This window comes from Lepidochelys kempii, chromosome 20, assembly GCF_965140265.1.
Source record: "Lepidochelys kempii isolate rLepKem1 chromosome 20, rLepKem1.hap2, whole genome shotgun sequence".
Taxonomy (NCBI): Eukaryota; Metazoa; Chordata; order Testudines; family Cheloniidae; genus Lepidochelys; species Lepidochelys kempii.
The window spans coordinates 22,318,055-22,329,419 of NC_133275.1; the positions used below are offsets into that span (position 1 = coordinate 22,318,055).

The following is an 11,365-nucleotide window of genomic DNA, read 5'->3' on the forward strand; positions in this document are numbered from 1 at the left end:
GTGCTCTAGTGAGTCAGAGCAAGATACTGAGAGTCAGGACTCCTGGGTTCTCTTCCTCACTCTGGAAGGGGAGTGGGTCTAGCGGGTTAGAGCAGGGAGCCATGATTCCTGTGTTCTGGTCCCAGCCCTTGAAGGGGTCTAGTGCACAAGAGCAGGAAATGCTCGGAGTCAGGACTCCTGGCTTCTATTCCTGGCTCTTGGAGGGGAGGGGTCTTGTGCGTTAGAGCTGGGGCATTGGAAGTCCAGACTCTTAGGGTATGTCTACACTGCAAATGAAAACCCACGGCTGGCCCAGGTCAGCCAGCTCGGGGTAAGGGACTCGGACTAAGGGGCTGTTTAGCTGTGGTGAGATGTTCAGGATCAGGCTGGAGAAAAACCCTGGGATCCGGCGAGTGGGGAGGGACCCGGAGCTCGGGTTCCCGCCTAAGCCAGAACATCTGCACCGCAATAAAACTAGGGTTGCCAACTTTCTAACTGCACAAAACCAAACACCCCTGCCCCGCCCCCTGCCCTGTCCACTCCTGAGGCCCTGCCCTGCCCCGCCCCTTCTCCAGGGCTCCCCGCCCTGCTTGTTCCATCCCCCCTCCCTCTGTCGCTCGCTCTCCCCCACCCTCATTCATTTTCACTGAGCTGGGGTGTAGGAGGGGGACGAGGGCTCCGGCTGGGTGTGTGGGCTCTGGGGTGAGGCTGGGGATAAGGGCTTTGGGGTGCAGGAGAGGGCTCCAGGCTGGGGCAGTGGTTGGAGTGCGGGGGGGAGGGGTATGGGCTCTGGGCTGGGGGTGCAGGCTTCAGGTGGAGCCAGAAATGAGGGGTTCAGGGTGCAGGAGAGGTCTCTAGGCTGGGGCAGGGAGTTAGGATGCAGGGGGTGAGGGCTCAGGCTGGGGGTGTGGGCTCTGGGGTGGGGCCAGGGATGAGGGGTTTGGGATGCAGGAGGGGGTTTGGGCATGAGGTTGGGGTGCGGGGTCCCGGCAGCGCTTACTGCGACTCCCAGGAAGCAGCTACCAGGTCCCTGCGGCCTCTGGGCGCATAGGCAGCCAGGGAAACTCCGCGCGCTGTCCTCGTGCCCACAGGAGCCGCCCCCACAGCTGCCATTGGTCGCGGTTCCCAGCCAATGGAAGCTGCGGAGCCGGCACTCAGGATGGGGGCAGCGCTTGGAGCCTCTCCGGCCGCCCATGCGCATAGAGACCACAGGGACCTGGCAGCTGCTTCTGAGAGCCGCATGGAGCCAGGGCAGGCAGGGAGCCTGCATTAGCCCTGAGCCCCCGCTGCGCTGCTGATGGGATTTCAGCGGTGCCACCCGGAGCCGCCAGGGTCCTTTTCCAGTCAGAAACAGCCCCACGAGCTAAAACAGGCAGGTAGCAAGCGCAGGGGAAGGGGCGATGCGGAGAAGTGTTGCTTTATTTTATTTTCATGACCGTTTTGCGAAGCAAATGCTGAGATCACTGGAGGGCAGAACCCTGAGGGGTGCCTGTTATTGATACAACAAACCCCATTTTATTCAGCCCAACCAGTTGAAGCTGCGCGAGGCCAGAGACACGGCCGGGTTAATCCGTATCCGCAAAAAGACCAGGAGGACTCGGGGCACCTTGGAGGCTAACACGTTTATTGGAGCATCAGCTTTCGTGAGCTAGCTGTGGCTCACGAAAGCTGATGCTCAAAATAAATTTGATAGTTTCTAAGGTGCCCCAAGTCCTCCTGTTCTTTTGGAGGCCAGAGAAGCGTCTCTCTCGGAGAGAAAAAAGAGCTTGAAAAGCCAGATTGTAATGAATTGAGATTCAGACAGAAAGTGATGGTTTCAGTGGTGGGAGTTTGGGGTGGTGAAGCAGGGGACAGACTTGTTCTGTGTCTGTACAGCACGTAGCAAAACGGGATCCTCCTCCAGGACTGGGGTTTAACCTAGAACAACAGGACTTGCTTCTATACTTCAAGTGGGCTGGGGTGGTGTGGGGCACACTGGGGGGCTTGGGTTTGATCCCCATTGATAACTGAGGTAGCTGATTAATTATGAGTCTGGGTGATCTCTAGTGAAGCTCTTGAAGGAGGGAGTTAGTCGGGGCTGGGAAGTCCCCATGGAGGTCCCTTTTTCCTACCACAGGTTGGAAAGCACAGACAGCCTGTGGCTGCCTCTAGCAGAAAGACATGCTCCCGCAGGGAGGCAAAGCCGGGAGGGGGTGGGGGGAAGGGGGCGTGGCTTCTTGCAGGGTAGCCCCACCCAGTCAAGCGAGAGAAAAGTGTAAGGACTCAGAGGCCAGTTGAGTAATTGTGTGGTTTCCTCTACGGGGCTGTGGGCGTCACAGGCTCGGATACATAACCCAGGCCACAGAGGGGATGATCAGTCCTCTTCTTGCTAGGGACGGCGTCAAGTCGGCTTCTGGCTCTGCCGTCAAGTCCATAAGCATCTCCCGAGCTCTGCTGTGGACCTTCCCCCGCTCCACCGAGAGCAATCATGGGCGATGGGGTGGTGTATCCTTCTGTCTTCGTGGTGGACGGCCAGCAGCACGGGGTCCCCTTTGTCCCGCCCATAAGGAGGAAGCGGCGGGTCTGCTGGCACAGCCAGGGCTTCCTGGCCTCTCTGGTCATCCTAGCCCTGGCCGGGGTGGCCACGGAAGGCTATTTCCTGATCCGCTTCCAGAAAGAGCTGGAGAAGACAACGTCCCAGGTTGGGGTGAGTGACCGAGAAAGGGGAGCGGGCGACGAGAGTCTTGCATCACGCATGGGCAGTGATGGGGCGGGGGGGGGGGAAATGCACGAGGGGATGGGGCAGTGTGCATTGGCAGGGGGCTCTGCGTGTGTATGTGTGTACACAGTAACAGGGAAATGAGCTGGTGTGGACTTGGAGGTGGGCAGTGCTGTGTGCTGGAATCGGGCTGTGTGTGTGTGTTGCAATGTGAAAATGAGCTGACTCTGCAAGTGTGTTGGGAAGGATCTGTGTGTGTGTACGCATGTGTGCACTGATTTGCAAAGGCACTGGTGTGAGCGTGTGTGTGTGTGTTAGGATAAAGCTAGGCATTTGCTGGGACAGGGATCTGGGTGTGTGTTTGTGTACTCGGGTGGAGTCTGGGCAGCGTCTGTGTGTTAAAATGGGGCCGTGTGTAAGAGCGTTTGGATTGAACTGTGTGTGCAGCAGAATGGGACAGTGTATATGAGGATGGAGTTGTGTGTTGGCTGGGACAGGGCTGTGCGCGCTGTGTTGGGACTGTGATTTGGAATGGACTCATGTCTGCTAGTAGGGACAGCGCAGGTTTGTGTTAGCAGAGAGTCATGCATGTGTTGACATCGGTTTGTGTGTCTGTGTGCTGTGATGGGGCTGTGTGCAGTAGTAGGGGACAGTATGTTTGTGTTAACCTGGCGTGTGTGTTGAATCAGGACTGGCATGTGCACACCTGCTTGTGTAGAACATTCTGTGTTTGTGTGTGTGCTGGGAATGGGCAGCGTGGCTTTGCTAGGGTGAGTCCGGGTGTGTCTGTGTGCTTCGACAGGGCACTGTGTGGATCTGAGTCTGTGTGTGTGTGAGTGTGTGGATTTGTGTGTATAAATGGGGTTGGAGCTCTGTGTGTGTGTGTGTGAAGTTGGGGTGGCACTCATGTATTACTGTGTGTGTATGGATTTGTGTGTGTGTGTGGATTTGTGTGTATAAATGGGGTTGGAGCTCTGTGTGTGTGTGTGTGAAGTTGGGGTGGCACTCATGTATTACTGTGTGTGTATGGATTTGTGTGTGTGTGTGGATTTGTGTGTATAAATAGGGTTGGAGCTGTGTGTGTGTAGACTCATAGACTATCAGAGTTGGAAGGGACCTCAGGAGGTCATCTAGTCCAACCCCCTGCTCAAAGCAGGCACAATCCCCAATTTTTTTTGCCCCAGATCCCTAAATGGCCCCCTCAAGGATTGAACTCACAACCCTGGGTTTAGCAGGCCAATGCTCAAACCACTGAGCTATATTACTCTGTGTGTGTGTGTAAAAAAATGAGGTTGGAGCTGTGGGGGTGTGTATGGATTTGTGTGGATAAATGGGGTTGTTGCTGTGTGTGTAAGTTGGGGTGGCACTCGTGTATTACACTGTGTGTGCGCGCACACCTCATAACATGAGACACATTTCAAGCCACGTTGTGCTTGTGGGTGCCCAGGCCAGCTGGTTGCAAACATTCCTTTGGAATCTCAAACTGCTCAGGCCCAGGTCCTGCTGCTGCCCCTCCTGGCGGGGTCTGTACAGCGGGAAAATCCAGGGGCTGTGTCCAAGCCCCCTCCTTCCTCCCACCCCAACAACCAACCCCCTCCACCAACGAGCCCCAAGACCCCCTGCAGAAATCTGCATTGGCCATGGGGATCACGGGGGCAGGCAGGGGAGCAGCTCGGGAAGGGGCTGTTCCTTTGGGAGTCTGAATCGCCTGTGCCCTGGTGGGTTTGCTTTTACCTCCCCTACTAGCCTGGGCTACCAGGGGAGCGGAGCCCAGCATGAGCTGGCCTGGCTCGAGCTGCCCTCACAAGCAGTGTTAGAATCTGGGTCAGCTACAGGTGCTTGTAAACTGCATCCAAACACGTGTTTCAAGCTGGGTTCAAGTTCAAGCACAGAGCCAGGACTCCTGGTTCTGGGACTGGAGTGGGTTCGAGCGAGGGGGTTGGGGTGAGTAATAGGACTCCTGGGTTCTATCCCCAACTCTGGGCCAAACTTTCAAAAGTGACTTCAAAATTTTCAGGTGCCCAGCAGCCTTTAAGGCCAGCAGGGATCATTAGATGATCTAGTCGGACCTCCTACAGATCACAGGCCATTAAATTTCAGCCCAATATCCCTCTATTAACCCCAAAGATTTTAGGTATGCTGCAGCATTTCAGTCCTCAATTTCATATATGCCAAGGCTCAGACCCTCAAAGGCACTGGAGTTTGGTGTCTAAATATCTTTGAAGGTCTAGGCCCCAGCCCCTGTAACTCTAGGTGAGCCCCAGGTTCTCAGCACCCCACAGAATCAGGCCCGAGACTTCTCCAGCTGGGCAGCCAACATTATTGGCAGAATCACGAAAGTGTGTCTGTACACCCCACGTAGCTAGGTGTCTGATCCTGCCCGGTGCTGAGCCAATCACAGATCCAGTGGGAGGAAGGCAGGTTGAGCTGGTTGGAAAATGGGGGTGGGTCCACTGAAAATGTCAACCGTTTATTTGAAAAAACGAACCCTGGAAATTTTTCAGCCAAAAGCCCAAAACTGTTTGGCCAAAAGTGTTCAGGGTTTGGGAGTTGGGGTTTTTGTGTGTGTGTGTGTCTCCTTTCCAACAGGCTTGTATTTTGTATCCTAGGAGGAAGCAGGGGCCATCTCCGAGAAGTCCATTCAAGGTAAATCTCTTCCCCCTTTTGCGAACCCTCAGCTGCCAGCCTGCCGAAACACAGACCAGATTTTAAGAGCGTGGCTCTCCCAACGAGGGACAGATTTTTTCCAGAAGCGCTCCACTAAATCACACATGTCTACACTGCGATTAAACACCTGCAGGGGGCCTGTGTCAGCTGACCCCGGCCCACGGGGCTAGGGCTGCAGAGCTGTTTCATTGTGGTGTAGACGTTTGGGCTCGGGCTGGACCCTGGGCTCTGGGACGTTCCCCTCTTGCCAGGTCTCAGAGTCCGGGCTCCAGTCTGAGCCCAGATGTCTCCATGGCTATTTTTAGCCCTGTAGCACAAGCCCCGTGAATCGGCCCAGGCTCTGAGACGCGCTGCTGTGGAAACACACCAAAGGGACCTAAGCCAAGGCCAGATATTCAGAGGCACCCGGGGTGCTGCACGCTGGAAAAGTCATTTGTCGGTGCCTAAATGGGAACTGAGCTCTTGTAAATCAGAGCAGCCCCACCGAGTTCGCACCAGCTGAGGGGTTTGGCCGGGAGCATGAACCAACCTAACGCCGCTGCGATCTCCCAGTGCCTGACTGTGATCTCCCTTACACCGCTGGGACTTCGCCAGCGGCAGAGCGGGGAGAGGAGAATTCCTGCCTCACGGTTGGACCCGCTGAAATAAAAACATTCACCCATTTATTCCCAAGCAGATGTGGTGGGCCAGATCCTCAGCTGGTGTAAATCAGTATGGCCCCTGTTGACTCCGGTGGAGCAATGCTCGTTTCCACCATCCAGGGATCTGGTCCAATTGACTTCAATGGAACGACATCTGTTTACCCCAATTGGGAATCTGGCCCTATTGGTTCCAATGGAGCTTTGCTGATTTACACCAGCTTGGGATCTGGCCCTGTTTACACCAGTCGGGGATCTGGCTCTAAATTCATTGGTTCATTGATTTGCAATGAACAGTCCCACTGACCCTACCCAGAAGTGAGTTTCCACAAAGCCTAGTGTGACTCCGACACGGGGTGGGTCTAATCTCTGTTAACGAAGCCCCCTTGTCTCCACACCCCACCCCATTTCCTCTGGTTAACATCTCTGCATCAGACCTTCCACGCTAGGGACAGAGATGTGTGCGAGCACAAAGAATTGCAAAGGGTTATTTGTAATGGGTTGGTCAACCAAGGTTTATTCATAGCCTCAGAGACTCTCAGGTTGGGGCCCGTCCGTGGTTTTTATACAGCCCTTGTTGGCAGCAGGGGGAGGAAAGGAAACTTCTCCTGCGGTGTGACTCTGATGTAATGGATCGGAGCGAGCACTGGGCTACAGTTCTCCATCCATGGGAGCTTTTTATTCCAGATGGGCTGTTTTTCTAACACACCTGCTCTAGTTCCAACGGGAACTAATCCAGGGAAGTCCTATGGTCTGTGTTATACCAGAGGTCAGACTAGCTAATCCAAACGGTCCCTTCTGGCCTCGGAATCGATGATGCTGGAGTGAGGATCCGGGGTACCATTCTGCTCTGGGAGCATTTTGCGATGGTGTTAATGGCTGCAGGTATTTGGAGGCTGTGCAGCCTAGCGGACAGAGCCTTCAACTGGGAGACCTGGGTTCTATCCCCACCTATGCCACCGGCCTGCTGGGTGAGGGCAAGTCACTACCCCTCTTTGTGCCTCAGTTTCCCCTTCTCTATAATGGGAACAATGATACTGAGCTCCTTTGTAAAGGGCTGTGCAGTCCACTGATGAAAAGTGGTATATAAGTGAGTTAGGGATGATGATGATATTGACTTGGCAGTGGCACTGTCTTTAATCTGTTGTTGTGTTGATTATGTTGGTCAAGAGCACAGTAACAAGGTGGTTAGTGCATATGAGCACCGTTGCCCCCTGCTGGATGGTACCAGAACTGCTCATCTGTTTCATAGTCCCGACACTGTGAACAGAGATTCTCCTTCAGCTCTTTTTGGAACAGAAATTATGGGTCCTGTCCCTGCTGTTGCTGTCAGGTTCTGAGCATCTCTGTTGTGCAGCAAAGCAAGACCCAGGACAGGATGAGGTGGATTTGATTTGGGATAATGGGTGGGGGCTGGGGATATTGCTAAGCCAGGGTGGTGGATTTTTATTACAGTAGCGCATACAGCAGTCATGGCCCAGGATCCCAAGTGCTAGGCGCTGTACAATTTAAACACAGAACAAAAAGACAGTTCCTGCCCCAGTGAGCTAACTGCTTTTAGTGGACCAGATCCTCAGCTGGCGCAAATTAGCAGCGCTTCACTGAAGTCAAAGGCATTCCCTTGCTTTGCACCATCTGAGGTTCTGGCCTAGGAAGTTGAATAGTGGCCGGGGGAAAGGTTTGGATGGCTCCGCAGACAATGGCATAAATATTGTACCGGTTTGCCCAGCGTCGCAGCCGTGCTCCACAAAAGAACCACATGGGACGTGCAGGCCCAGGCCCTCCTCCTGCAAAAACGCTTCCCCCTCACAGAAAATCTCCTTTGAGCTGCTAGGGGGATGGGGGCTCTGACACATGGCTAAGCAGTTCCAAATCCATCCAGCAGAGGACAGTGGGGTGCTAGGCGGTTCACTGCGATACAACGCGACGCAGCATGTTTGCCTAGCGCATCCGCCCCTGCAACTGCTTTCCGGGGGGGAGGCTTTTCAGAGATAGGTGCAGTGAAGCGGGCGGGGGGGGCCCGCGGTGTGTGTGGAAACGAGACAGAAAGGAAACAGAGAGAGAAATTAAATAGCAGTCCCGATGAAAGTGCAGGCTAGACCCAGCGCGGGGGAGAGTGGAAGGAAGTGGTGACGGGGGGGGGGGGGGTGCAAGGGTGGGTGAATGGAACGGGGGTGTAATGGAGTGAGTGGGGGGGGGCGTGATGAGGTTGCAATGGAACAAGGCAGATGGGGGGGAAGATGAATGTGACATTACTAGGGGGTTTGGGGGGGACGCAGGGTACCATTGCTTTACATTGGAGGGTGAGCCCCAGTTCTGATCCGGGGTGCTGCTCTGCCTGGCTCCATTTGCAAAGTTCCGACCCGGAGCTGGGTTCCGATCCAGGCCCATCTCCAGAACTCAGCCCCGGGAAGCTCTTCCCCAGCCCACGCTGGCCCTGGGAACAGAGGACTCGGAGCTGGGCTGATCTCACAGCTGGGCCTTTGTTTGTTTGTTTGTTTCATTTGCAGACAGGAAACTTCACGCTGAGAAGCCAGCAGCTCATGTCTTAGGTAGGTTGAAGTCCTGCATAAGTCCTGCATAGTCTGCTGCCTCTGTTGTGAGGGGCGTCTAGTCTAGTGATTCGAGCAGGGGGCGATGGAGTTAGGGGTCCTGGGTTCTATTCCCAGCTCTGGAAAGGATGTGGGGTCCAGTGATTAGAGAAGGGGGGATGGGGCCAGGACTCCTGGGTTCTGTTCCTAGTTGTGGGAGGGGAGTCAGGTCCGGTGATTAGAACAGTGGGGGATGGGGCCGGGACGTGGGGTCCAGTGATTAGAGCAGGGGTGGGGGATGGGGCCAGGACTCCAGGGTTCTCTTCCCAGAACAGGGGAGATGGGGGCCAGGACTTCTGGGTTCTCTCCCTAGCTCTAAGAGGGATGTGGGATCCAGTGATTAGAGTTGGGGGGGGGCCAGGACACCAGGGTTCTGTTCCTAGCTCTGGTAGGGACGTGGGGTCCAGTGATCAGAACAGGGGAGATGGGGGCCAGGACTTTTGGGTTCTCTCCCTAGCTCTAGGAGGGATGTGGGGTCCAGTGATTAGAGCGGGGGGGGATGGGGCCAGGACTCCGGGGTTCTCTTCCCAGTTATGCCTCCTTCTGGGCTGAGACCCAGGGAGGGAGCTGAGGCCTGACGTGTTGTGGGCATTGTGTTCCCCAGGTGCGGCCTTCACCACCTCTGGGAACGGCTCTCTGCAGTGGGAACACAGTAAGGACTGGGCTTTCCTGCATGATGTGGGTTACCAGGGCGGCTCCCTGGTCTGCATCAAGCCTGGCTTCTATTACATCTACTCCAAGATCCATCTCATGGCACAGAGTTGCTCTCAGCAGGGCCAGAATTCTGTCATCTATCATGGCATCTATAAGAAGACCCCCAGGTATGTCGAGGAGATGAAACTTATGGAGAACCTGATCCTTTACTGCGATGGGAAGGACAGCGAGTTCTGGCGGCAAAACAGCTTCCTTGGAGGAATCTTCCACCTGGAAGAGGAGGAGCAGATTTACGTCAAGGTGTCGCAGAGACAGGTGCTACAGATCAGAGATGGCACCAGGTCTTATTTTGGCACCTTCATGATCTGAGCAGGCCCTTCCCGGAGCCACAACTGATGGCTTTTGGATTGAGGCCCTGTGCTTTTTAATCCGCCACTGATGTGGTTTTCCTACGTCACTCTGACCCAGCACCCCCTAAAATATTGTTGCACCTTGCCAGTCTAATATGCTCCCCAGGCTGGATCCAGCTCATCATGTTAACTTCCGAGGCTGGTCACAGAGCTCGGAAGAGGAAGGGTGGGCTTCCAGTTGAGGCGTTGTACTAGGGATCAGGACACTGGGAGCCAAGTCCTCGCTCTGCTACTGACTTGCTGTGCGACCTCAGTCCAGACACTTTTTCTCTGTATGGCTTGCTTTCCCCGTCTGAGCATAAACATGCCACCTCACGAGGGTATCCCGAAGCTTAAGCTGCATGGAGTGCTTTGGACAGAAGATACTCTGATAGGCAGTGGTTAGGTCCGCGGGAGGTCACTGAACTGGGAGTCAGGACTCCTGGGTTCTATCCCCAGCTGTGCTACCCACCTGTTGTGAAACCACGAGCAAGTCATCTTGCCTCTCTGTGCCTCCATTTCCCTAGCTGCAAAACAGGGACGATGGTTCTCCCTTTCCCTTGTGTTATAGGTCATACTGCTGTCCCCCGACTAGCTGGCCACTGTCCCTCTGTCAGGTCCGGCGGGTTTTCGAATAGCTTTGAAAGCCGAGATGAGCTTTGAAAGTGGAGAGGCAAAGAAACTGGGTACCACAAGGGACATTTCGCCTCAAGGTCGCCAAGGCCGGCCGACCCTCAGCTGCTGTATGTCAGTATAACTTCAATCTTTATAACTTTAATCTATAACTTCAAACTCAACTTCAATCATTCCATGCTTGTTTATGCCAGCTGCCAGGGTGTTGGTGGGAGGAAAGTGTATTTAATTGGCTTGCAGTTCTGCTTAGCAACTGATGGTGCTTGATGGGGTCAAATCCTGCAGTTCCCTTTGCTCATGGGGAAGGCCCTGATCCTGATCCGGGCACGTCCCTTTGAGGGTCTGGCCCGAGGAGTCTTCCCCAAGAAGAGCTGCAGAGAGCCATCCTGTCAGCTGGTGCAAATCGGCGTCGCTGCCATGGAGCAATGCCAGCTTACACCTGCTGAGGATTGGGCCCTTACTATTTAGCCCTGTGTCTCCGACCTTGGCAAGAACGGGCCTGGTTCTCCTCTCACTCGCTGCGGTGTTAATCCGGAGGAACTTTGCGGAAGCGATACTGATGTAAGACTTACCCAAGGGGAGAATCCTGCGGGAACGGGCCCAGAACTCCGGCCGGGAGACCTGAGCGTCGATCCACTGGAGTCCGTGAGGCGAAGCTGATTTCCGGCCACTGGGGCTGTGACCCGGCTCCCCCCATTCCCTGCTCTGCGCTACGTGCCATGAACGTGCCGTGTGTGCGCCTATTTATTTTACAATGAGTATTCCCTGATATTCAGGGAGCAGCTGTATCTAATGGTTATTTATCCATTACCCCAGGGCCACTGGGTATGTTTGGGGGGGGGCAGAATTTTGATTTTTATTTTGTTTATAATTTGATGGATGATATTGGTGTTTGTTTTAGGCATTTGTAAAAAAAAATATTGATTTAAATGTTCACAGTTGTGCAAAATTACAGGTAGCTTTTCCCCTCCTGTTCTTATTGGTTTCAGTTTTCATAGTTGGGGGACACGGGGTGCGGGGGGAGGAGATAATTATTTGACAAAAGTAGGGGCTGAGATTTCAGCTTCAGTAAAGCTTTATAACTGTTCAGCCACAAATGGTCAAACATCCCGGGTC

General features: G+C 54.4%; 1 protein-coding gene across 1 annotated transcript; it reads left to right on the forward strand.

The window, feature by feature from the left end:
• Nucleotides 1-2,380: 2,380 nt before the first annotated feature.
• Nucleotides 2,381-10,478, forward strand: TNFSF14 (TNF superfamily member 14). The gene is made up of 4 exons (XM_073318824.1): nt 2,381-2,665; nt 5,287-5,323; nt 8,493-8,534; nt 9,178-10,478. Exons 1-4 carry the CDS (start codon nt 2,447-2,449, stop codon nt 9,594-9,596), a joined length of 717 nt encoding a protein of 238 aa, XP_073174925.1. The 5' UTR covers nt 2,381-2,446; the 3' UTR covers nt 9,597-10,478.
• Nucleotides 10,479-11,365: the final 887 nt, after the last annotated feature.

Coding starts and splice junctions, on each gene's coding strand:
- TNFSF14 (XM_073318824.1), top strand. CDS start 2,447: ATGGGCGATGGGGTGGTGTATCCTTCTGTCTTCGTGGTGGACGGCCAG. Junction 5,324..8,492: donor CTCCGAGAAGTCCATTCAAG/GTAAATCTCTTC, acceptor TTTCATTTGCAG/ACAGGAAACTTCACGCTGAG. Junction 8,535..9,177: donor GCCAGCAGCTCATGTCTTAG/GTAGGTTGAAGT, acceptor TGTGTTCCCCAG/GTGCGGCCTTCACCACCTCT.